General features: G+C 62.4%; 1 protein-coding gene across 7 annotated transcripts in view; it reads left to right on the top strand.

Annotated features, from left to right (window-relative positions):
* Positions 1-26,326, top strand: part of KAZN (kazrin, periplakin interacting protein) — a 1,000,963-nt gene that overhangs the window by 896,966 nt on the left and 77,671 nt on the right. For all 7 annotated transcript variants that reach the window (XR_007914879.2, XM_051834341.2, XM_051834342.2 and 4 more), the window contains one exon: positions 5,090-5,281. Coding sequence is in view for 6 of the 7 variants with exons in the window: in XM_051834341.2 (XP_051690301.1) it covers positions 5,090-5,281 (192 nt within the window). In the remaining variant the exon portion in view is untranslated. The remainder of the gene's footprint in view (positions 1-5,089; positions 5,282-26,326) is intronic.

Genomic DNA, 26,326 nt, shown 5'->3' with positions numbered 1-26,326 from the left:
ATGGTAGCATCACTGTTGGTTGCATCATGACGCATGATTGTCATCTGATCACTCTCTGGGCCTCGGCTGAGGGAGGCCAGACTTCTACACCCAGACCAAGAGCCTTCGGAGCCTAAGTGGTTGCTTCTTTGTGACAAGGCGTCTGCCACCGCTCCAGCCACTGAGTCCTCTCTCCAGACAAGAAGATGGGGAGAGGGCCAAGCCCTTTTGTCTGAAAGGACAGGTCTCTTCAGGGACTTTTTTGTGCCTCACTGGGCAGGACTAAGTCATGTGGGCAACCCTAGAGGCCGGGAGGCTGGAAAGTCACGCTCTGAGAGAGTGGAACTGGGTGTTCTTGCAAACAATAAGCAGTGGCCTGCAGAAAGGCGGGGCCTGCCCAGCCGACGTCGCCCTCCCATGTGCACCCTTCCTCGGGTGGGTGCGCAGCTGCCCCTCGCCCTCGGTGAGGAAGCAGCGGGGGGCCTCTGGGGGCCCCACAGCCAGTCGCACAGCGGCCCCAGGGCAGCACCGGAGGTAACTGGCAGCTCCCCTGGGGCGGGAGAGCCGCGTCTCCCGGGCAACGCTCACCTCCGGCTCCCGGAGACCTCGGCCGCCTGGCGTGGGTGGGAAGGTACACAGCTGAGCTCTGCCGCTTTGTCCTTGGCCAGGGGCCAGGCCTGTGCCTCCAGGAGCAGCCTCCCTCCTCGGCAGCTCCCCCGCCTTTGGCCGTGGCCTCCAAGGCCGCGCTGCGGCAGGTGCATCCGAATCCCAACCCTCCTCTGTCTCACGTCGCCGTGGGGACCCACAGGGACCGGGAGCACCCTGTGCGCACCTGGCCGCCGGCCGTCCCTGCGGGTCCTCGCACCCTCACCCCCAGCCACGGGTGTGCATTTGAAATCTGGCTGGTGCGACGGACGACTGAGTTCGTCTTATTTCATTTTAATTGACTGGCACTCAGTGACTGCTGTCCTGAGCAGGGCAGCTGTAGGCTGGGGCGCTGGGCCTCTCTGTCCCTTGTGGAGGAAAGACACATTCGTCCCGAGTCGTCAAGAGTGGGTGCCTCCAAGGACACTAGCCTGAAGGCCCAGAGAGGGGCAGCGGCTCGCCCGAGGTCACACAGCAAGGCAGAAGCTCAGGGCTTCCTGGTCCTGCCGACTGCGTGGTGGTTGGCCTGCTGGGCATCCACGTGGTCGTTGCTGCTCATTGTGGTTTATGCTCCTTGCCCCCATTTCACAGGTGAGGCGGCTGAGGCCCAGGGAGCAAACGCGCCTGCCTTGGGTCTTGGCGCGTCCTCGGGCTTCCTGTGACTGCAGAGCCGGGATTCTGTCTGCTCCTGGAAGGGCCTGGGCCCGGTGATCAGGGCTCCCCCCCTCCCCAGCGGGGCCGGTGCGGCGCGGAAGCTTAGGGAAGGCCCTCTCTCTCCGTGGAAGCGTCTTTCTGGCCCGGCCTCCTAGGATTTGGCTCCCGCAGGTGCCGCACCTGGCGCCCTGCCCTCACGGCTCCCGTGTTTTGCTCAGATCCCTGCTGTGGGGGAGGGGTACACGCCCTGGGTGTCAGGTACACCTGTTGGGAAGGTGAGTGCGGGAAAAAGCCTGCCTTTGCCACTGTTGGCCAGGGAGGGCCTGTGGCAGAAGCCCCGCCTTCCTCTCTGCCCACCTCCAAGTTCAAGGCAAGAAGACTGAGCCCCCCCCCCCCGGCCACCTCAGGATTGCCTCGTTCCAGAATCCTGTGGGATGGGAGTGGTTTAGGGAATAAATTCCAATTTCAGACCAATCCACCAGGAATGAGTCAGTTTTCAGTGTGTCTCCCATGCCACGTTCAGGACACACTCATCCCCTAAGTGACCGCTGTCTATCAGACGTTCAAGTTTAACTCCGCATCGGGGAAAACAGTGGAAGATGCCCCAGTCCTTGGGCCCCTACACCCGCGTGGGAGACCTGGAGGAAGCTCCTGGCTCCTGGCTTCGGATCGGCACAGCTCCAACTGTTGCGGCCAATTGGGGAGTGAACCAGCCGATGGAAGACTCTCTCTCCCTCTCCCTCTCTCTCTCTCTCTCTCTCTCTCTGCCTCTCCTTTTCTCTGTGTGTAACTCTGACTTTCAAATAAAGATTTTATTTATTTATTTGAGAGCTAGAGTTGCAGACAGTGAGAGGGAGAGACAGAGAGGTCTTCCGTCCGCTGGTTCACTCCCCAGATGGCTGCAGTGGCCGGAGCTGGGGGCAGGACAAAGCCAGGAGCTCCATTCAGATCCGACACGGGTGCAGGGCCCGAGGACCTGGACCATCTTCCACTGCTTTCCCAGGCCGCAGCAGAGAGCTGGATCGGAAGAGGAGCAGCCAGGACTCGAACCAGCACTCACGGGGGATGCCGGTGGTGCAGGTGGAGGCTTGGCCCAGTGTGCCACAGCTCTGGCCGGGCTGAGGCCTTTTAGAATCAGGCCTCTCCAGCTCACTCCTGCTCCGAGCACTGCCCATGTGCTGGTGGCTCGGGGCCAGCTTCGCAGCCCCCTGACCTCACGCTGCCCTCCCGTGCTCCCCGCGGCAGCCCCTCCGTGGGCAGCCCGCCCCGTGCACCTCCCCTCTGCAGGTTCTTAAGGCCAAAGCAGCTCCCTTCTCCCCCGCGGGAGCCCCTGCACGGGCTGGGGCGGGGACGGCCCGCCGTGTTTGTCTGGAATGAGGGCGAGGTGGGGAGCCCCTGGAGCTCATCTGCTTTGACGTGTGGCTCAGGGGGCCTGGCTGTGGCTGAGCCCCCCCTGCCCCTGCGTCCAGCAGTGGAGAGCTGCCCTGCACACGCCCTGCCTCCCAGGCTCAGGGCTTGGGGGTCTTTCCGATAGGTGGCGCAGAGGGGTCTGGGTTTCACCGAGACGGGGGCGAGGCCTGTCTGCGGCACTGCCCCAGAAGTCCCCACGCCTGGAGTGGCAGCTGGCAGGGGACTGGCGGCCGCCAGCGTGTGCTGGGTGGACCGAGCCACTCGCAGGTGTCCCCGAGCACGTGAGGCCGGGTGGTGCGTGCGACGGTGCAGGTGCAGGACAGAGGCCCAGGCGCTGCTCTCCGGGAGCCTGCTGTGCCGGAAGGGGCTGGGCTCGGGCTGCCTGACTGCTGGCACAGCTGGCTGGGAGGGTGCCCGCCTCTCCTCGGGCTGAGGCCGTCGGGCAGCAAGGGCCGTGCGAGGAAGGGCGGGAGCTGCCCCGCAGGCAGTGGCGCTGCACAGGCCCTGATGGGATGGAGTCTGGTGCCTCAGGGAACTGAAAGGGGTCGGGGCCCAGAGGAGGTGTCCGATGGGCCCAGCAGTCAGCAGGTGCCCTGGGCGGGGTTGGGGCCTGGACTGGGGCCTCAGAAGAGGAGGTGGCAGGTGGACAAGGGCGCGGGCCAGAACCCTCACTTCTGTTCCTCCAGGCCCCCAGTGGGTGAGTGGTGCCCCAACCCCCTGGACCTGGCCTTGCCTGGCTCAGCCTCAAGGCCAGAGGGTCCCCCAGGGGGCCCTAGGGAGGACGAGCGGGTGCCGACGCTGGGGGGTGAGGTGCTGGAAGTGGTCCCGGCCGCCTTGCCGGTGTGCAGAGGAGGGCGCCCTCCTGGATGGCCTTGGGGCCCCGCCACCGCATGGCGTCACGCCCCATTTCCAGCCCGGGGGTCTGAGGCTTGGCTGGGGAGGGACTTGCGCGCTGTCACTTGCCTGGCCTGAGACCGGCAGCCCCAGTGCCGTGCCAGCCACGCCCCTTCTGGGACCTGCCAGGACTGTATCCCCAGGCTCCCGGGAGGATGCGCTACCCTCAGCCGCAGGGAGCCTGGCTGCTGTCACCACACATGTCCAGTGTGGCCAGAGCTGCCCCTGCCTTCCCCGTCCCCCACCCTGGTGCCCTTGGTAGATTAGACGGCGGGCCAGTGGGCAGGGAGAGGGAGCCGCTGGGGGCCCAGCCTGAGTCGGGGAGCTGGTGGCAGGCGCCGCCGTGGGCGTGGGGACCCGGCCCTCGTGGTCCTCTGCTGTGGCGAGTGGCTGAATGCACAGAACCAAGGATTGAGTGAGACAGAGGGAGGAGGGGCCGGGGGCACAGGGCCAAGTGGGCTACGCTTGCTCCCCGCTGCCGCATTTCCCATACAGTGGGGAGCACTGTGCAGGCAGGTGGGGCGTCCGGAGGAGGAGCTGAGCGGGTGTTCCGGGCAGAGGCACCGCTGGGGCCCCGCCGCTGGAGAGTGCGTGGCGTGGCAAAACCAGGGTGCAGGGTGGGCCGGGGAGGGAAGTGGGTGTGGGCAGAGGCCAGAGCCTGGACCTGCCCGGGTGTGTGTTCCAGGAGGTCTTCGGGTGGTCTCTGAGCCACGGGGGGTGGGGTCTGCTCTCCTAGGAGCGGGCAGGGGGGAGGTGTAGACAGCACCCCTCCTCCTGCTCGCAGGCTGCCCAGGCCGCCCTCCCCTCGGGCGCTGTGTTTGTGGTTGTCCCGGGAGCAGCGGCCTCTGGGCGTGACAGGCCCAAGATACCTCCTGAGCGGGGACTTCCCCAAGGCACTCCATGTTTGCCTGGCCTCCATCCCGGAGGGGGCAGGGGCAGGTCTGAGTGCTGCCCGCGGTGTCGCTGCTGTCACCTCCCTCGGGCTCCGCTCACTGGGACGGTCAGGCGTGGACGCCCGGCCTCGGAGCTTGCAGCCTGTGTGCTGTGAGCTGTGGGTTCAAGTTCTGCCTCTGCTGTCAACTGACTTTCTGGCCCGCTGGAGTTCACTTCTCCGAACCTCCCCGTCCTAATCCGTAAAACGGGCCTGTGAGGGTCCGAGTCCCGGAGGGTCCTGGGGCGTTACCTGAGCTCACGCCTGTCAAGCTTAACTCGGCTGGCTGCTGGGTTGTGGTGTGAATCCGGACTCCTCGGCCTGCCGGCCATCAGGTGGACACTGTCCGTACAGTGACATCGGCAGGGAGGCCCTGAGAGTGTGGCGCGCGGAGGGGGGGGGGGCCCTCGTGCAGTGTACCTGGGCGGGGCTCTTCGGAAGAACTTGGCAGTGGCTGGAGTTGGGGGCGGGGGTCTTTCCATGCACGTGGCCAGGGAAGGCTCTGAAGGCGAGCCTGGAAGTGGGTGAGCGGCAGCCAGCGCCCCCGCCCTCTGACCGTGTGCCTCTCTCCCGCAGGGCTGCTGCGAGAAGAAGTGTCCCGGCTCCAGGAGGAAGTCCACCTTCTCCGGCAGATGAAGGACATGCTGGCCAAGGACCTGGAGGAGTCCCAGGGCGGCAGGGCCTCCGAAGTCCTCTCGGCCACTGAGCTCAGGGTCCAGCTGGCCCAGAAGGAGCAGGAGCTGGCCAGAGCCAAAGAAGCCTTGCAGGGTGAGTGATGAATCAGCGGGCTGAGTACTGAGTCAGCAGGCTGCGTGATGAGTCAGCAGGCTGAATACTGAGTCAGCAAGATGTGTGATGAGTCAGCAGGCTGAGTGATGAGTCAGCAAGATGGGTGATGAGTCAGCAGACTGAGTACTGAGTCAGCAGGCTGTGTGATGAGTCAGCAAGATATGTGATAAGTCAGCAGGCTGCGTGATGAGTCAGCAGGCTGCGTGATGAGTCAGCAGGCTGAGTACTGAGTCAGCAAGATGTATGATGAGTCAGCAGGCTGAGTGATGAGTCAGCAAGTCGGGTGATGAGTCAGCAGGCTGAGTACTGAGTCAGCAGGCTGTGTGATGAGTCAGCAGGATGAGTACTGAGTCAGCAGGCTGAGTGATGAGTCAGCAGGCTGAGTACTGAGTCAGCAGGCTGCGGGATGAGTCAGCACCGGCCTTCTGCCCAGGGCTCCGCTTGGCAGTGGTGATTTGGTGGGGGTCTGTAGATGGACTTGGATCTCCCGGCACCTGCTCCAGCGGAGGCGGCCGTGTCCCCTGGGTGCAGCTCTCCTTCCACGTGACTGCTGTGAGTCGTCCATGGCGGTGTGAACAGCAGGTGGGCGTCGGTGCTGCGCCGGCAGCTGGGCCCTCTGTCTCCTGGCACTCCCGGGCTGCGTCTGTGGGGCAGTGTGATGCGCCGGTGTCTCTACTCGTGACTCCTTGGTCCCATGTCACTCTCACTCACCACGGTGCCTGGCACAGGGCAGCCCCCTCCCCCCAGGAAGTCCCGCGTCCAGTGCCCGGAGGCAAGAGTTGGAAATAACACGGTGTGGGTGCCCGCGCGGTCCCTTGGTGAGACAGACCGTGGCTCCGTGGCCACTCTGGCCAAGAACTGCCAGAGGCAGGAGGAAGCCTGAGGGCCACGTGCTCAGCCTGGCTCGCCTACACTCAGCTTTGATTCTCTTGGGGAAAAAGGCACGAAACCTCGCACACTGCTTTCGCCCTGCCGATTCCTAGAGCGACGAGTGATTCCTTCTGAGTGACGTCCTGAAGCCTAGCGGGTTCGTTAGTTGGGCAGATCCAAGCTGCTGTCCCCGAGGGGCCCCAAACAGCGTGGCTGGGGAGCCTGTGTCTGCCCCGCCCCGCTCCTGGTGAGCGGTTCCACAGCGCCAGGCCTCTCCCCTCCTCTGCGTCCGTGAGAGCCGGGGACAGAGCCACCCCCTCGGCCCCGAGAGTTCTTGTGGCACCGGCTCCACCACCTGGCCACGCCTGGCTGCAGGGGGCTGGGCACTGTCTTGGCTCTGACAGGGAGGATCCAGAGATCCGCTGTGTGGGGGCAGGGTGCCCTGACCAGAGGGGCCCAGCCAGTGCGCCCCGGGAAGCCGGGCAGTGGTCGCGGTGGGTGTGCCGAGACCCAGGGCGCTAGTAGCCTTTCTCAGAGTTCTCTGCAGCCACGCGTGGGCGCCCAGAGGCGGGTGGCAGCCCTGTCCTGTTGGGGGTGGTGTTTCCAGTGGCCTCGATGAGACCAGGCTCTGGGCGTGGGCAGTGGTGTGCGCTGGGGCCGAGCCTGGGGAGTCTTGCCTGGCACACCTGCTTTTTCTTTGTGCAGCCGTCCGGGGGTCTAGATAGACGTGGCTGAGCCACGCTCACTCCGGCGTCGTCCAGAGACCCTGCCCCTTCTCGGGAGTCTCCTGGGAGAAGGGCAGGGCCTGGGTCTCACTGAGCTTCGCTGGCTCTGGGCCATGTCGAGCCTGGCACAGGAAGCAGCTGCCTTCCCTTACATGTGTGCCAGGGACGAGAGAAGCCAGCCTTCCAGGTCCTCGGCCAGACGAAAAACGGACCCATGTTTGCCCCGCTGTCCCCGTCAAGAGGAGCACGCTGTCCCTGTGCTCTCGGGCACGGAGGAAAAGGCAGGGGAACATGAAGGCTCCTTTGCCCCCTGCTCTTTGGACACAGCAGCCTTGCCTCTCCAGACCTCAGTTTGCTCATCTGAGTCATGGGACAGTAGTGCAGATGCCATGGGAGCTTGTGAGAAGGAGATGAGGTAGCCAAGGAGAGGGCGCAGGTCCTGCTGTTCTGCGTCTTTCTCCCTGGTACCCCCGAGGCTCAGGGCCACACATAGCTGAAGCGGCAGCACCTGCCCCACTCTGTCCTCATCCCGTGCCTTTTCCTGAACTCAGCGTTTCATTCATAAATTAGGCCCAGTAAGAGGCTAACAGCAATAACCCATCATAAAAATAGAACGATGACAACCATATGCTATTGTAGAAGTTATTTAGAATTTATGAGTTGTCTGTTTCTGGAATTTCCCATTCGATATCTGTGCACTGCAGTTGGCCATAAATAACAGGAACCGCGGAAAGCGGACCGTGGGCGGGAGGGAACCGCTCGACTGTGCGGGAATCCTTCTGAGTCTGGGCTGTGAGTTCCTGTCTGTCACCAAAGCCCGCCCCCCCCCCCCCCCAAGAGACAAGAGATCCGCCTCATGGGGCTGCCCTTACGGAGGAGAGTAACTAAGGCGCCAAGGACCGGGTGCCCAGGGGGAGCTTGGCTGAGCACCCGCCCCGGGCCAGCGCTTCCCCACCCCCACCCCCGCGCCCTGGTCCTGCTCGGAGCCATGGGCCCTGTCACTGATGGGGACCCTGCCTGAGGTTCAGGGCCGGCAGGCAGCTCGGCTCCGGCACAGCGCCGGGCAGCAGACACAGACTTTCCTGCTCCACCAGACGGCTCAGCTTCCCTCCGGTGTGGTCACCGGGGATGGAGTCGGGCTGGCCGTGAGAGATCGGACGCTGTCTCAGCCCGGTCACTCGTGGGATGGTGGGCTGTGACGTCAGGGCTGGGCTGGCCCAGGTCTGCCACATCCCTGCTGTGTGGCCTTTGACAGACTCCTTGGCTGCTCCGAACCACAGTTCCTTTGCACGTGGCCCCTTGGCTTCCTCCTGCCTCGGGCAATTCTTGGCCAGACTTCTTTTTCCTGTAATTAGGGTTCATGATGGCAGCTGCTGCGTGGGGTTGTTGTGAGGGTTAAATGAGATGTGGCCCCTGCCTAGGAGCCCAGGCACGGGTGTTTGGTGATCCTCAGACAGGAGGGGCTCTGCACACATTCTCAGATCTGCTTGGGGGCGTTGGTCGCCTGATCCCGTTAGGGGTGGCCCAGGCCCCTGGAGCCCCACCAAAGGCTTCTAGCACATTCCAGTGGGTGACAGGATGAGCAAGTCAGACCCCAAAATCCCACGTGGGGAGCTCGGAGCCTGGTCGGTAGCTTTCTGGGGCCTGCAGATCCTCGCCGGCCGCCTCCGTTTCGCGTTTCCCCGAGAAGTGCTCATGAAAACCAGCTTCTCTCCTCTTTAATCTCTTAACAGCGTGTCGAGTGTGCCCGTAACAGTAAATACTCTTCGGGAACATAATTTTAACGACCGCCTAATGCTGTAGCACGTGGAGGTGCCGTGATTTTTAGCCACTTTCCTGGTGTTGGACATTTCGCCCTGTTCTGCCGCCGTCCAGGCCGTGGCTGCACCCCATCCAGCGAGCCTGTCTCGGACTTCTTCCGGCCGCGGGGCCACTTTGCGCTCTTACAAAATTGAGGACCCCAGCGAGCGTCCGCCTCTGTGGTTTAATCTGTCTGTATTCACCACGTTAGAGATCAGAACGGGGAGAAAGGCCTGAGTCTTCCACAGTGTACTTACAGCAGCAGCAGCACCCCGTGCTGACGGAAGGAGGCTTAGTTCTCTGTGGACAGTGACTGCTTTCCCAGGGGAGAGCGCGCGTGGCCGCCGTCGCCGCGCAGCTGGAAAGAGGAGCAGCCTGGTCGCTGCCCAGTCACACCCTTGGGGATATTCTTTGATATCAAATTAAAACTCACTATGCGGAAGTTTGGTTTTGTTAATTGATTAATTAATGGTTAGAGCGAGAGAGAGCGAGCACTCCCGTCCACTGGTTCCCTCTCCAAATGCCTGCACCAGCCAGGGCTGGGCCGGGCCAAATCCAAGAGCCCGGGACTGCATCCGGGTCTCCTCGAGGTGGGGCAGGGACCCAGTCGCTTGAGCTGGAGTCGTGAATGAGCTCAGTTGGTTCGACCGAGCGCTCCAGTGGTGGGATTCGGGCATCCCAACCCGCAGGCTACGCCCCAGGCCGGAAGCAGAGTAGCCGGGACATGAACCAGCACTCGCCTATAGGATGCCGGCCTTGCAAGGGGTGGCTTAACCTGCTGCGCCACGGTGCTGGCCCCAAGGTGTTTCTGAGTAACACTGCCCTTCCGTTGTTTCCTTTCCCCGTGCGTGTGTGGCGGACAGAACCTAGTGGCAAGCACACGGCTTGATGCCCCTGGCGCGATTTCTGCAAAGACACCAGCATTTTGTCCGCCATTGCTTTCGTACCGACGTCGACCACTGCCGCGATCTAAAAGGCAAAGAAATAGCATCACGGTCTTGTGTGAAGCCAGTTTTCCTCGGGGCCCCTTGGGTGGTACCGGGGGTGGCCGCGGCGGCCGCCAGCCCTTTGGTGTGCACCCCCCCCCCCCCCCCCCGCAGAACTTCGACTCCACTCACCCGCCCCGTGGCCCCCGGGGAGGCCTCAGTCTCCCGTGGGAGAGAAGCGGGAAAGCGTACAGCCCTTCGGGGATGCTGGTGGACAGAAAGTGTCCACGCAGGGGCAGAACCCGACGCCGCCAGGAGAGCAGCACATTGGGGCTGGGAAGGCACGCCTGGTGTCCGGGCTTTGCCGTAGGGGACAGCGGGAGGTGACTGTGGTGACCCTTCAGGGCCACAGCCTCGAGCTCAGCAGCTAGAGGTTCAAGGCAGGAGTGGACGGCCTGAGCAGTGAGTGTCCCAGGCGGGCCCTGTGTCCCCCCAGGGCAGGAGCAGTGAGTGTCCCAGGCAGGCCCTGTGTCCCCCCAGGGCAGGAGTAGTGAGCGTCCCAGGCGGGCCCTGTGTCCCCCAGGGTAGAGTGCTCCAGGCAGGCTGTCAGCTTAGACACTGATGGTTGCTTTGCTGGGAGCATTGAGTCCTCTCTCTCAGCTGCTGGGAAATGCAGTGCGTCGTGGTCCACGGTCTGCACCCTGCTGTGCAGTGGAACCCCAAGACTTGGCTCTGAGGGGCTCCGGGGGTAGTCACAGCAGCAGAGAGGACTCGGTCAGAGCCCCCGAGACCGGGGTTTGTGGGTTTGGTCCCAGCGTTCTCTCGGCCACGTGGGCCAGGGGCCTTCTCCAGCCCCCTCCCGCCCTGTCCACTCTCTGTCCGCAGCCGAGTGGCCACACGCCAGCCCCAGGGAACGCCAGCACCCTCGGGGGCAGCCCAGGTGCGAGCCGAGGCGGTGGCCATGAGCCTGGCTGTCTGTTACTCCCAGCTCCCTGCCCAGCTGGGCTCAGAGAGACCCCCGCGCTCCCGGTGGTGCCGCAGCCTCTGTAACGGGGCAGGCTGTGGCGCCCGCCTTTCATGCCGGGCTCAGGACATGACCTTGAAACCACAGCACAGAAAGGAAACCCAGGAGGGCCTTGGGAGGCAGGTTACGGTCAGAGGTGGCCTCTGCGGTGACAGCCAAGCGTGGCTGAGCACTGACCCAAGGAGACCACGTGTGTCGGGGTGGGCCAGGCTTGGCCCGGCAGTTCTTCCATCTCACCTGGTGTCGGCGGGCACCCCTCCCTGCTGTTCCCCGAGGTGATCCAAGGTGGCTTCACCCTGTATCTGGTACCTTGATGATATGATGGGCTCGGTGGGACCAACAGCCACGAGCCCACCTGAGGCCCTGCAGTGTGGAGTGGTGGTGGTCTGACCTGGAGCCCAGAGCTCCCACGGAGAGAGTGCCAAGGTCAAGCAGGTGATGGCACGTCACTTCCGGTTTATAGACGCTCTTAAAAAGGCGCATAGCTGTCCGGGAGACAGTCTCGCCCCACAAGCCACATCACGTGCATACTGGCCTTTGCAGGTCCCAAAGCGGCTCCAGGCCGGGTGGACAAAGCCCCCTGGGTCAGGCTGGACATTCCAGAGCCTGCAGATTGATGTCCTGTCAAGAGGACCCAGCACCCAGGATGCCCGGGCTTGCGTTCCAGGGACGAGGGAGACCAGTGAGGCCGGCCCTGGCTATGCTGTGGCCTGGGCTCCAGCCCAGTTTTTTAAACAGCTCTGCCCGCGTGGACTGGCCAGATGCTGCCAGGAGCCCGGCAAGCCGCACAGGCCCCGGTGCCTGGAGGCACAAGAGGCGTTTTTAGGCACTGAGTTAAAAACTTGGCCTGATTTAGAGTGGCGCCTTCTAATGCAGCCTGGGGCTGGGAACTGCGGCTGAGTACGGGCTGGGGTTGAAATGCATTGACTCCTCAAGTCTGGTATTTTAAAAATAATATTTATAATTAATGCATGGGTCGTGAATCGGGTTTTTATATATTTGTGGAATATTTTATAGCCTGGGCATGCGCGGACTATAAATCCCAAACATTTTCCCAGCAGCCCTGTGACTTATTCCCACTTTTCAGATGAGAACATTGAGGCCCAGGTACTGACCGACAGAGCGGAAGGTGGAATTTGTTTTTTTTTGAGTTTTATTTATCTGAGAGAGAGTGAGTGTCCTTCTGCTGGTTGGCATCACCAGGCGTCCACGATAGTCAGGGCTGGGCTAGGCCAGTGCCGGGAGCCAGGATCAAGCCAGGTGTCCCATGTGGGTGGCAGGGACCAAAGAACTTGCGATGTCACTGCTGCCTCCCAGAGTGTGCATTAACAGGAAGCTACAGGCAGCGCCAGGTGTGCAGCCCAGGTACTCTGCCATGGGACCCGGGGGGACCAGCACCTGTCCTGGGGAGGTGGGATTTAAGCCAGGAAGCTGTACCTGGCTCAGGGACCTGCCTGGTGAGCCGGCATAGTCCGTAGCCGCGATGGGTGAGAGTGGTTAGCAGTTGTCCACGTGGTGACTCACTCGTGCCGTGACTCTTGGGGGTGGGCGTGGCTTGCGGGCAGATGCTGTGGACACAGTGGAACGGGCAGTCGGCAGTCCGAAGCCCACAGCTGAGGGCACCTCCAGCCTCCGCAGGCCTCATGGGAGCACTGGGCTCCATGTTTTTGGGAGCACCTATTGTGGTGGTCTGGCCACGTGGTTACACAACTCAAAACACCGGGGAGAAGATGCCCCAGTGGGGAGACCCTCGCCCCCTCACCCCCTCGACCCTCTCGCCCCCTTGCCCCCTCGCCCCTCTCGCCCACCCTCCGAGGAAGCCGGGCAGCTGCTGAATGCTGCCAGCTGGCCAGAGACGTGGAAGGAGGCACGACTGCCTCTCACTGGGGCTCAGAGAGGACTGGGACCCGGCCATCCTCCGCCCTCTGGCCCTCTGTCCACTGACCTTCCAGCCCCAGCACCCTGACAGGCTGCTCGTCCAGGAGCTCTGGACCAGGGAAGTCCAGAACCAGGCGGGCCCTGCGGCAGTGCACATTGCGAAAGCAAAGCATCTCCGGCAACCTAGGGCTGTGGCGCACGTGTGCGAGCCCAACAGCCCAGCGCCAGGGAGGCCAGCAGGTGCATATCTTGGTCGGTTCAGCTCCTTAGGGCTCAGCTGGATGCCACGGGTGGTGGTGACTCTCTTCCCACCAGGCGCCCACACCGCCTGGCACTCAGCAACGGGGCTCCCGGGGCAGGGGCTGCCCCCTGTTCAGTGAAGCCGAGTGTGCCTGGTGGCCAGATCTCAAGGGGTCTGCCAGCCAGGTTGGGGCAAGAGGCCTGGACAGAGGTGAGGGCTCGCAGGGTTCTGTGGCAGATGCGGGGTCCCTGGGCCCTGTGGGACCTGTGGACACTGCCTGTGAAGGGTTTTGATGTTCATGCACAGCTTTTTTTTTTTTACTTTTTTTTTTTTTTTTTTTTTTTTTTTTTTGACAGAGTGGATAGTGAGAGAGAGAGAGAAAGGTCTTCCTGTTGCTGTTCATTCACCCTCCAATGGCCGCCACGGCTGGCGCTCTGCGGCCGGCGCACCGCACTGATCTGAAGCCAGGAGCCAGGTGCTTCTCCTGGTCTCCCATGGGGTGCAGAGCCCAAGCACTTGGGCCATCCTCCACTGCACTCCCTGGCCACAGCAGAGAGCTGGCCTGGAAGAGGGGCAACTGGGACAGAATCCGGCACCCCGACTGGGACTAGAACCCGGTGTGCCGGCGCCACAAGGCAGAGGATTAGCCTAGTGAGCCGCGGCGCCGGCCTAAGCTTTTTTCATAATGCACATTCCCCTGAACTCTTTGAAGACCTCGTGTAGCTCCTAACTACCCACCGCAACCGTGCTGTTGATGCTTTGGCTAAGCTTAGAGTCTCCGCAGGATTTGTTGTTGAAACTCAGAGTTTTGCAAGGGAGCAGACCAAGAGGAGCCACCTGGGACTGTCCAGAGAGACGCATCTCTCACCTTGCCAGCACTCGGCGCGTGAGGGGGCGACGGGGTCAGGCCGGTGTTTCGGGTCGGGACGGCGTGGAGGCTGGACGCTTGTGATGTGTGCAGGCCACCTGTCCCCCTGAACAGGAGGAGCACCTGACGCCTGTGCCCAGACACGCACCCTGTGCTCTGCTTGGGCTTGTCTGCCTGCTCCGAGCCCATCCACCTGCCCAGCGTTGTAATTTACAAGGCAAGCAGGACATGATCTTGACCATGACAGAGAGGAGGAGAGGCACGGGCTGTCTCGGAAGCCATCCCGAGCTGTGATAGACAGGAGGGCGTGGAAAGTGGAGCCGGAAGCTGTTCAATCCTGGAGCCCACCTTCCGCTGACTCGGGAGGAGCGATGCTTTCGGACGGTGACTCCGGAGGAAGATGCGGGAAGCAGGAGAGGGAGGGGGTGGCTGGAGGAGACTCCTGCGTTCTAGCCTGCGTGTCTTCCATGGAAACCTCAGCAAGCGAGGGGGCGTATCCAGGCAACCACCTCCACTCATCCCAGCCCCCGGGTCTGCAGTGGGCACCGTGGTTATGGGGTCAGGTTCCCCAAGGGAGCAGTGCAGGGGGCCCCCGAGATACTGGCACAGAACACGGCCTGGAGCTGGAGGCCTGGCCCTCTGGGGCACGTGATAGCCCCAGCCCAGCTAAGAGCCACAATGCTCCGGTGTGTGTGTGTGGGGGGGTATCTGCTTTTTCTGTCTCTTTTCCTGAAACAGAATTGAAATTTTTAAACATTTATTTATTTATTTGAAAGAGTTAGAGGAGGAGAGACACAGAGAGAGATCTTCATTCATTGGTTCATTCTCCAAATGGCTTCAATGGTCAGGGCTGGGCCAGGCTGAAGCCGGGAGCTTCTTCCCGGTCTCCCATGTGGGTGCAGGGGCCCAAGCACTGGGGCCATCTGCTGCTGCTTTCCCAGGTGCATCAGCAGGGAGCTGGATCGGAAGTGGAGCAGCCAGGGCTCCATTTGGTGCCCAAGTGGGATGCAGGTGCTGTGGGTAGAGGCTCTACCCGCTACACCTCCACACCGGCCCTCGTTGTGGATTTTAAGTGGAATCTTGATGACCTGGCAGCCCAGTTCTGTACATGAAAGACCTTAGATCATAGAGCACAGGCCAACCTGGTGTTGCAGATGCCTGGTTTCAGATATTAATGGAGCGCCCACCACCCTGTCTGGAGTCTGTGCGAATTAGAAGAGGGCTCTCCCCTGTAGACGGACATGGAGAAGGCGCCCTCTTCCCACTGAGCGCAGACCCCTCTGGCCCTGAGCCTGCTGAGACAGTGGCAGCTGCACGTGACCCCATTTCTGCAGGTTGCAGCTCCGTCGCAAGGTTTGCCAGGAGAGCAGACAGGTGCCTGCTCCCCCAGCTGGCTGCAGCCCGCATAGCGTGACACACACCAAATCCACCTGCATTTCAGCTCTCGCCTGGCTCACCCTCGGGGCCCATTTGGGTGATGCACAGGCTGTGCAGCTGTCCATAGCAGCCCTGGGTGTGAAGCACGGCGTCTGGTGTGACTGGGCAGGTGGAGCAATCGTCTCTTGATCTCATCTTAAGAATTTAAGGCCCAGCCGGCGCCGCAGCTCACTAGGCTAATCCTCCGCCTTGCAGCGCCGGCACACCGGGTTCTAGTCCCGGTCGGGGCGCCGGATTCTGTCCCGGTTGCCCCTCTTCCAGGCCAATTCTCTGCTGTGGCCCGGGAGTGCAATGGAGGATGGCCCAAGTGCTTGGGCCCTGCACCCCATGGGAGACCAGGAGAAGCACCTGGCTCCTGCCATCGGATCAGCGCAATGCGCTGGCTGCAGTGCGCCGGCCGCAGCGGCCATTGGAGGGTGAACCAACGGCAAAGGAAGACCTTTCTCTCTGTCTCTCTCTCGCACTGTCCACTCTGCCTGTCAAAAAAAAAAAAAAAAATTCAGGATGAAGAAGTTGCAGCAGTGTCTTTCTGTTAGCAGCGATGGGTGGGATGTGTTCTTGTCTTCACGCAAGAAGGAATTCAGACGTGAGACAGAGCAGTGGTAAACAAGGTAGCAAGGTTTAATGGCGAGGCATCCGTCAGAACAGACGGGCACCTCTCCAGACAGAATCGGAGAGAGCGCCCAGGCGCTCAGACCGGGGAAATCAAGGCTCCGTGGTTTAATGGAGAGAATGCACCTGGCAGGCCAGGCGGGCGGCTCAGGAGGGAACCGAGAGCTGAGCGTGCAGTCTGTACTCAGACTGGGCTTAGGAGGGAAAGGGGTCCAGGCACCATCTCTCCTCCCCTCCTCCTCCTCCTCCAGGACAAAAGGTTCGCTGAGCGTGAATTAGGTGCAGTTCCTCCCAGGTTACTGCTCAGTGCGGTCAGACTGGGGAGCCCACCTGGCCGGGCAGAGGCGCCTCCCCTAGGGTGCTGCCTTGGAGAAAGGATGGAGAGGTTTCACTGCCCGGTGTTACCAGGCCAGGCAACCCATTTGGTGCTGAGAAAAGAGGATTTCCTTGAAGGGGGAGGGCTGAGGCCACCTGGAAAGTCACGGGGTCTGGGCCGGACTCTGCAGTGTGAATCCTGGGCTGCTTCTGCAGGCGCTTTGATTTTCTTAGTTTGTGACTTCCCACCTAACATTTCCACCGAGTTCTACAGCATGCCCCACCCCCACGCGGGGCGTGCCAGCTGCAGGGTCCTTTCTCACTTGGAAATTGTAAGAGGGGAAGCAAGCCCCTGTGAGAAGGAGCTTCGCCTGGCCAGCCTGCTGCCCCTGTGTGTACGAAGTCGGCATGCACTCGGCACCTGCTGCGCGCACAGGCTCTGCACTCGCTCCACACGGCAGGTCTGGAGGTGGCTCCTGTTACCACCCCCACTCAGCCGAGACTCAGGGCTGGAGGAACTCATACCAGACAGCAGTGGCGAGCGGGGGAGCCCCAGGGTCAGCGCCCCAGCCCATCCCGGCCCACATTCCCACACTCCTAACCATCACGCCATGGAGACCAAACACCTGGAGTTCCTCCCGGCCCTTAAATACTTGAGCTGGGAGGGTTGGGCAGGGACTCCCCATGCATCCACTCGGAGTCAGCGCTGTGACTCCCCCCTGGGGGCAGCCAGACACTGGTACCCAGCGATGTCGGGGCACTGTCACATCTTCCCACGGCCTGAATCTCTAAGGATGCCTCTCTGTGGCCCAAGAGCCCGATGTGGGAAGTGCAGGTGCCGACCCAGACAGCAGAGGTCCCTGTTGGTTACGGCAGCCCCTCCCCTGCCCATACCCCTGGCCTCTGACTCAGAGCCAAAGGCCAGACATGGCTTTTTGCCTGCTGAAGACAGCGGGGAGCTGGTGTATCCCAGAAAGGAGAAGGGCATGGATCTGAGGTCCCAGGGATGCTGACAGCACTTTTCCCCGGGGCTGGATCAAGTTGGGTGGGTGGGCAGTGAGGCCGTGCCCCCCACCCCGGCTGGGAGGCTCAGCACCCTCAAGATGAGCCCCACACCGACCTCGGGGACGTGGGCACAGCAGATTAGAGGTTGTTGAAGCTGCAAATTAAGCCAGCTCTGATACCGTCGCTCACCTGGCAGGTTGGCAGAATTCCAAAAGCATGCACCTGCCCGGCTCACGGGCGAGTGCCGCAGAGGGGGAACACACTCACTCTCGGTGGGTGGGCCTGCGTCGTGGTGGGACCCCGGCGGGGCCAAGTCCAGTTACACCAGCAAGATCACGTGGGCATTCACCCTGGACTGCGCAGTCCTACTTCAGGGATCGCCTGGAGGACAACACCTCACAAACACGAAGCGAGCTGCTGTGTTCTCTGCGTGTTGTAGACACATCCTGAGGTCTAGCAGAACAGGAAGCAGGTCTGGCAGTTTATCCAGCACGCCGTGGCCAGCGCCCTGGGAGTCATCAGTCTGGAATTCTCTTGTTGTTAGAGTAGAACCAGGGAGGAAACGGACGCTGTCAGGTGCCAGGGTGCTCGCCGACCGTGTAGAATGGGGGCACGTGTGGGACTGGAGATGGGGGCATTAGGGTGCCCCTTGGAGGGTACCTCTACGCCGAGGTCCCTCCGAATCCACAAGGCCTTGGATCCAGGACCCCTGCAGCTACCCAGATCTGGGGATCTTCAAGTCCCTTCTGGGAAAAGGCATGGTATTTGCATATAATCTGCATACGTCCTCCTCTTAGGTTATACGCAGGTAATACGACGTAAACACTGTGGAAGTAGTTGTCACCCCTCTTGTTTAGGGAATAACGGCACATACTTTTTTTCCAGATAGGTTTGGTCCCTGTTTGGTTGAGTTGGAGGCTGCAGAACCCACAGACGAGGGGCAGCAACTGCACGTATGGTTGCCAAGTGCTAACGATGGAAAATGCTAGAAGCAGTGACATCCCCCTCCCCCCAGTAGAATGCACATACCTGGGGCCTGCACTGCTGCGTTTCTCGAGGCTGTGCCCCATGAAGGGGACCAGGGCTCCCTGGACAAGTTGGGGAGCCAGGTGTGGGGCAGTGGGAAGTTGCCCAGTGGGGCTAAAACACCTTGACCTTGCAGGAGGCAAAGATGGTTTCAAAGACAGACAGGACATAAAGACCTCGGCACCGGCGGCGTGAGGCTCCTGCTGGCCAAGATGGGACAGTTGAGCACCCAGCAGAACCACGGGAGAAGCAGATGAGTAACAGCTGGGAAGAGATGAGACGCTGTTCGTAGGTGTGGAAGGACGGATGCGCAGGCGGCCTGGCGCCGTGGGCCTCCGGGTACTCCACTCGCGTGCGGGTTAGTTGGCTTGATCAAGGCGGGAGCTGGCCTGGGCTCCTCAAACGCTCCCACGCCCTGAGAGGCCCGGGAGATGAGGGGATGGAGGGAGAGCAAGAAGCCGGGACGTGGAGACCACTACGGAGACAATCATCACTGTGACGTCAGCAGTGGCCATGGAGAACCCGGTGACTCGGGGCCACCTGGGGCCCGGGTCTGACTTCACTTTTGCAAAGCTTCACCCACAGGCGCCCTGCAGCGGCCAGGCGCGGGGAGCAGACATGGGTCCTCGTTTGCCAATAGGACCCTCGTGCCCATGATCGTCCGGATTCTCTGTGTGATTATTTTCATGTAAAAGCAGTAAATCCCCGGCAGTGCTGAGCCGCTGCTGTTCTTGGCTGGTGCGTTCCACGCCATCCGCTGGTCTGTGCGGTGCCAGCCCACGCCGAGGCTGCCACAGGGGTGTGAGAGCCTCCTGTGGCTGGTGTGGGGCTCCCGCAGGGGCCCCATCCATCCTGGAGTGCGACTCAGGACCTCGGCAACCTGTGTCGCTTTCGGAAAACAGAGCTCAACTCAGAACCTGAGTGAAGGGGTTGGTTGGGGGCGGAGGGCTCTGGTGACCCGGCTGGCCGCCTTCCCAGGGGTCGCTCCGGGCCCTCAGATTAATGAGTAGGTCTCCAATGAGCAGTGAGTGGCGGCAGCTGTTTCTCTCCATGCGGTTTAATCAGATTCACAGTAGCAGGTCCTCGGTCGGGTGTCAGGAATACAGACAGTCACGCATTCCAGAAATAGCCGTTGACCCCTGCCGCAGACCCGGCCAGGGCCGGGGGAGTCAGATCGTGGTGAGAAGAGCAGCTCAGCAGCCTCCTCCCAGCCCAGGCAAGATTGTAAATCTGTCACCAGGCAAGGAAGGGAGGCCACAGAGGACCCACGTGGGAGTGGGAGGTGTGGAGGAGAGGGTGACGGGGCCGTGTCACACATGGCAGCCATCAGAGGTGTCTCCAGGACGGGACCTTGAACTCTGAACCCAAGACTGACGGGGAGGAGCCTGCCAAGGGCGGGTGACACAGGGTCAGGGGTAGCGCATGTAGCTGGCAGCAAAGGATGGGGAGGGACTCGGAGGCCAGAGGAGGGGCGGTGCCTCGTGGGGCCCTGAGATCCATGGCAGGGCAGGGGTGTGTGTGTGTAGGTTTTATGCTGCGCGTTAGGTCAGGCACAGGGAAGCGACTCCATGACATCTGCAGTGCAGTCGGGGTGGAAGAGGGGAGGCTGTCAAGCAGTCCTGCAGGGCAGGTGGCAGAGAACCAGAGAGCGCACCGGACTTGCTGGCCGGTTAGATGGAAAGAGGAGAGGGGACAGACAGCATGCAGGAGTCGAATCTGCATGGGGCCGGTGGGGCAGGCTGCAGCCTGACGGTCCCAGGGAGCCATGGTGCGCTTTAGGCAGGGAGGGTTGGGGCTTTGGGAAGATGGCCCGGGGTATAGTGTGGAAACAGGGAAACCCACCCTGAGCTGGAAGGCCTGGGCTGGAGGAGGGAGGTGAGGAAGGCAGGTGGGGACGCTGTCCCGAAAGAGGAAGAAGGGGCTGCAAGCAGGGCCTGTTCCCCCGCGCCTCTGGCCTCGGCCCCCACCTCGGCCCCAGCTGCTCCATCCCAGCCATCTCAACCTCCACCTCCCCGAGTCCCCAGGGCCCGCAGAGTGCTCCCCTCCCCCGCAGGCAGCCGGCCAGGGCAGAGGTGGAGTCCCCTCGGGATCTCTATTTTCCTTCCCCGCCCTGCTGCTCAGCCTGAGCAAGACCCCGACTGACAGAAGGGAGGAGGGCTCCCGCCCAGCCCGCCGGAGGGAGTTGTAATTAAAGGCAGGGCGGCTGTTCTTAGGGTAAGAACAGGCTGCTCTCAGAATTGCGTTCTGGCTGCGCCTTCTGCATGCCAGAAACCCAGGAATGCGGGCTCCGTTCCGTAGGCAGGACGTGGTGCCCGCGGGTCCCTGGGCCCGTCCAGCCCGTCTCTGTTCTTACGCTGGGGTGGGGGCTCTCACCCAGCTGATAGCCGAGTTCCCAAGGGTCGCCCTTGGCCTGGTCAGATGCGCAGCTCAGCAGTGGGGGCAGGGGGGTTGGGCCAGGCCACAGGGCAAACGGAAGGGCACCAGGGACAGACTTGGTGGCAGCTCCCAGCCTTCAGGGGCCTCCCAGGCCTGGCAGATCTGGGTGTGCTTGTCTCGTGGCCTGCAAGACCACCTGTCTCTGCCTGGGATCCTTGTTCGGGGGGGTCCTGTGCTAGTAGTTGGGGTTCCCCTTCTATCTGCCGCACTGTGCGTGAACCCCTTCAGCAGGGGTTCACAGAGGCCCGACTCCAGGCGCTGGGGCGATCACGCTTCCATGTGGCACCTGCAGCAGCGAGCGATTCTGAGACAACCAGCCCACAGGTGCGCGGGTTAGCGTTTCTCGGAGAGTCGGAGTATTCATCTCGGGACTTGACCAAACGGACTGTCGCTGGTCTGTGTCATTTGCCCTTCTCTGGTCACTGACGGAAGCAGTAGCTTGTAGAGGTGGACACCCCGGGCTCTGAGTCCAGATCCTCACCCTAGTTCATCACGTCCACGGGAGCCTGGGCCAGTCCCTCGGCCCCTCTGAGACTCAGTTTGTCTGCAAAGTGGGGATAGAATTCGAAGCTGCCTGGTAAGAGGGCTGTGAAGAGCCACTAAGATCGTGCTTAGACAGGGTGGGGAGTATGCACCCCCACCTTGTCCTCTCCCCCGGAAGGTGTGAGAATTGTGGGTGGATGGGACCCGCTGCAGAGGGGCCTTGGCACTGGAGCCAGAGGAGGCAGGAATGAATGTGGCTGGAGGTCAGCGTGCTGCCCCTCACCTGATGGCGCAGCCCAGGGGGTGGGTGCTGCCCCCTGCTGTGCAGGTGGAACTCCTGCAGCCAGAAACACTGCTCACAGCCAGGCCACTGTCAATCCAGACATGGCCTGTGCATTCTGAAGTCCATGTGTGGCCCCCAAGAGCAGGCCAAGCCCGGCTGACCACCTTGGTTTTTTTGTAGAATAAGACCGTCCTGGAGCCAAGTGACGCCCATCGGTGTGCACGCCCAGGGACTCCCCGCAGTTTGTGAGAAAACGGGACTGAACGCTAAGTGTGTTCTGGTACCTCCCAAGTATGCTCGCATATGCGGGGCTGCCAGGAAAGAAGTAGCGTAGATTTCAAAAACGTTTTGTGTTAAAACGAACTCGCCTTTGGTTCTATTCTCCATGAGCGTTTCGAAGCGCGCTGGTGTTTCTAAGGTTGCAGAAACCACGTGGCCCCTGAATGTCGATCACCCAGGTCTGTGTCCTCCAGGAACCAGGTCCCCTGCAGGGGTTGCGCGGGCCATCCTCTGTGCCCAGAGAACCCGGAGTCCCAGCCTCCCCCGCTGCGAGCGCTGAGCCTGCCCGTGCCGCCAGCGCAGAGGAATGCTGCAGACACAACAGGTGCAGCCTCTGTCGCCCAGTGAGGATCTGGGGTCCACATCGAAAGAGCCACCCTTGGAGGCCCGAAAGCCAGCGGCCATTCCCCCAGTGCGGTTGGCCTTGGCTTGTGGGTTTGTGTCTGGACTTAACAAGAGCAGGTCTGGGGTGGGTGCTGCTTCGTGCATTTGAGACACCTGTGTCCCGCATCGGAGTCCCTGGGTGTTCATCCCTGACTCCGCTCTTGGCTGCAGCGTCCTGCTAACGCAGACCCCAGGAGGCAGCGGGTGATGGCTAAAGCAGTCGGGTCCCTGTCACCCATGTGGGAGACCCAGAGTGAGTTCCTGGCTCCAGGCCTGGCCCAGCCACTGTCGTTGCAGGCGTAGGTGGGGATGGGGGTTGCGGGGGAAGGGAAAGCAAAGTGTCTTGGAACAGCCCAGGGACCTACCTCGGGGCAAGGCTTGAAGGGTGGGGTGGGAGGGGAGTGGGGGCTAACAGTCAGTCCAGGCAGGGGGAGGGGAGATGGCTGGCATGGCTGGGTGCGCCTGTGGGTAGGGGAGATGGCCCTCAGGCCTGTGCCCCAGGGAGGGTGGCTGCTGGGACCAGGCAGGGCCCGACAGGAGGGGAGGCCCTGGAGGACAGAACGGGTGTCCTGGACGTGAGGCCTGAGCCCGGGCAGTGCCCTCGGGTGCCGTCCTGCCGTGGGACGGGGGCAGGACCCCGCTGTCCGGGATGGCAGCAGGCTCTGCTCGGGAGCTCCTGCCGTGTTCCCCGGGGCTCCCTGCAGAGTCTCTGGCCGGGATCCCCGTTCCGTTAGGCCAGGGGCTCAGGGCTGCCCCCGCTCTCAGGAAGAGACCAGGAACAGCGCCGGCAGAGCTGGCTGGGAGCTGTTCCCTGCACGCCGTCCTGTCCTCAGCTTGCTTCCCTCTCTTCCGAAGTGCCCTCTGCGGGAGCCCAGCCGGAGCCTTTGGGCACCTCGGGGGTAGCCATCGCAGTTCCCATCTGCCGGCGTTTCCGGCTCTGACGCTGGTGGAGTGCCGAGAAGGTTCCCCGGCACCCGAGCACGGGGCTGCCTCCGTTTGGAATCCGTGTTCGCCGGGTGAAAGCTGCAGACGTCCCCAGTGTAGACAGCTACTTGCCTGGGCCCGAGCTGCCCGGGTCCACTGTCAGCTGCCAGCCACTGTGTAGACAGTTCCTGCTCAGCGCCCCACCCCACCCCCAGCCTCCTGTCCGGGGCCCTGCAGAGGTGCCTGTGTGCCCCCTGCTTTCTGCCCTGGGCCACAGACCTGAGAGGTGGGCGTGTCCAGCCCCAGCACCCTCTGTTAGCAGAACTCAGCCTCTTGGGCGTGGCTCCTGGGTCTCCCTACCTGTGTCTAGAGTTTTTTGGGGGCTCCCTGGGGGGCCTTGCTCTGTCATCTTACCAGTATGGCAAGCACAGTGGTTGACACATGATTGTAACATGCTGGGGGTGTGGCCGCCTCCCATGCGTCACTGTGGGCGGGACTGTGGCTTCCTCATTACCAGATCATCACACCTGGTACAGGGCCTGGCCCAGAGTAGGTGCCCTGGGAGTGCCAGGGGATGAAAGATGGGCCCAGCTCCCCTCAGTGACTCGGAGAGAGAGGCCAGGGGCCCCAGCCACACCCGCCACGGGCTGGGCAGAAGTCCCGGGGCCCCAGGTTTCTGTCGCCAGCACCCACCGGCGGGTGTGCCGATCGGTCCCTGCTGCCCGAGGGGTGTGACCAGGAGCCGGGTGTGCCTGGCCCCTGTCATCTGCTTGTCTCTGGCATCCTGTGTGCAGGGCCCAGGGCTAGCCCTCCCTCACCACTGGCCTCTCCCAGTCCCTGGAGGGAGGGCCGATCTCCCGAAGGGCGTTCTGGCAGCACGGCCTCGCCCCTCCCGGCACCCGGGGGCCTCCATGCGGGGCGCAGGGGGCAGTGCCTCTGCCTGCATCCCGGGTGATGATCATCGCCAGTCCTCTCCCTGAGGGGCTCGGTCACTGTCCTTTCCCCTTCAATTCCCCGGACACCCTGAGGCCATTGGCTCCCCAGGGTGCCTTTGTGCTTCGCTGTCCCTGGGCCTGGAACGCTCTTTCCCAGCCGCTGGGCCCCTCCTCACCCTTCATAGCCTTGGCCCACACATCACCTGTTCAGAGAGGCCAGGGGACGCCCCCCCGGGAACGCAGCCCTGTGCCTGCCCCCCACCCCCCGTTCAGCCCGGCTCTGGCACACGCGTGTCATTTTCAGAGCCCCTTGCTCTGGCAGACATGTCCCCAGCACCCAGCACACTCCAGGATCAGCGCAGGGTCTCGGGGGAACTGCGCGAGAAGGTGGGGGAGTACATGGACACCCCTGTGAGGGGCGGGCCAGAGGCTGGGCTGCTCCGGACCCGAGCACCTGGCAGAAGCGAGCCCAGCTTAATCACTGGCCAGCTGCATGGCCTTGGCTGTCACTCAGCCTCGCTCGGTCCCCACTTCCCCGTCTGTAAATGGGTGTGGTCCCTTCTAACCCTCAAGGTCATTACTGAGATAATGCAGGTGGGGAGTGGGGGACAGGGCCCTGGACAGGCCACACACGCAGCAAGTTATTAGCCGGCAGTGAGCCAGGCTCCCAGTGGCTGTGGTCAGGGAAGAGGCAGACAGGAAGTGGAAGGTGGGTGTGTGCCCAGGAGAGCAGCCCTGGACATTCTGCAACCTTTTTCTTCTCTGATTGACAGGCAAGGAATTGCACTTGCCGGGTGCAGCGTGTTCTGACGCGTGTATATGTTGGGTAATGATGAGCGTACCCATCACCTTAAATGGTCACCGTTTCTTGGTGTAAGAATAGTCTTTGAATTCCATGAGATGCCTGGGACCTGCCCCCGAGAGCTCGATGGGAGCAGGGAGGCAGGTGGGCGCTCCCCGGGCTGGCGGCTCTCACGGTTTTGTATAAAAGATGCTGCAGAGGTTGTCCTGCCTGGGTTAGGGGTTGGTCTGCAGGGTGGGGACCCAGAGATAGAGGGTGCTGCTCTCCTCTACTCAGAAGAAACCAGAGTGAGCCCACCAGGGGAGGGAGCACGGGAATGGGGTGGAGGCTGGGGGCATTGGGGTGGGCAGGAAGCCCGGCTTCCTCTGGGTGTGGCACCTCCATTAACTCTCCCCCAGGAGACAAGCAGGGAAACTGAGGCACAAGGCCTGGGGGAGGCTGGGTCCGGACCCAGGCCCGCAGGCCCAGGGGCTCCCACTGTCAGCCACCTGGCCACCTGGCTGAGAGCCACAGCCCACAAGGGTGTGACAGGTGCACCTGTTGAACCTGGTGGTAATTTGCCCTTGGAGGCAGGGAGACCTGGCTGGAATGCTGGGGTGCTGGGCCGCCCTGGGTGAGTGACCCTACCTGTCTGAGCACCACCGTGGACATCGCAGGGCTGTGTGGAGGACGAGGCCAGGGCAGAGGCAGAGGCCCCGCCCCCGGGTGCCAGGCCAGTGTTTGCTTCCTCCCGGCCTGTGCCTTCGGCTGCAGGCGTTGGCCCCTGGCCAGAGCCTGACCTTGGCCTTGAGTTCCGCAAGGACTTGGGGAACAACTGTGGCCGCCCCGGCCGCTCGCACATCGGAGTCCGGGCGCCCCTTGCCAGGCCTTTCATGTTGCTGCCCCGGTGTTTGTTTGGCAGCCGGGAGGTATTTTTAGAACTTCAAAGCAATTCTGCTCTTCGAGGAACGAGCCTGGGGGTGCAGCCTGGACCGGAGGCGTGGGGGCGCGTGGCCCTGGATCGTCACCTTCCTCCTGCGGGATGCCAGCGCCATCAGTCTACCCTGCCTGGTTGAAATTCTTTGTGCCTGGGGCACTGGTGTGGTGGGCACGGCAGTCCAGCCGGTGGGCATCCCCAAAGCCGGCCATGTTGCAACCCTGGGACCCTGAACATGGGACTTCCTATGGCTGAGGACTTCATAGATGGGATGAGGATCTTGAGACAGGGAGGTGACCTTGGGTGGTCCAGGGGAGGCCGGTGTAGTCCCAGGGGTCCTTGGAAGAGGGGGACAGGCAGGTGACAGGGAGAGCTTTGCAGGTGCTACATGGATGACCGTGAAGGTGGAGGAAGGGGCCACAAGCCAAGGGGTACAGGTGCCCAAAAAGGCCAAAAAAGGCAAGAAAATAGGTTTTCTGCTGGAGCCCAGCCCAGGGACACCCGAGGCGGGCCCTGTGACACCCTTCAGACTCGCGACCCCAGAGCTCTGAGGTCATACACTGTGTTGCCTTTGCTGACAGCACAGGAACCTAAGCACAGCCCCACACGCCCGCCCTTCCGGGAGGGGCCGGGAGGGGTGACGGAAGGGACCAGCGGGGCGCACCATTCACCTGAGAGCCCCCAGCTGGCCACCGGCCAGCCCCGCATGTGGCCAGCACCACCCTCTCACTGGGCGTGAGTCGACACCAGCGCCCTTGGGTTCACGTCCCAGCATCCCGAGACCCAGGGGAGTTGCAGGTGCAGTTTACAGGTCAAGTCTCCCACGTGGCTGCTGCCTCCGGGCCTCCACCCACT

Source organism: Oryctolagus cuniculus, chromosome 7 (genome assembly GCF_964237555.1).
Source record: "Oryctolagus cuniculus chromosome 7, mOryCun1.1, whole genome shotgun sequence".
In the NCBI taxonomy this organism is placed as follows: Eukaryota; Metazoa; Chordata; class Mammalia; order Lagomorpha; family Leporidae; genus Oryctolagus; species Oryctolagus cuniculus.
This window is presented reverse-complemented; position numbering and strand designations above follow the sequence as displayed.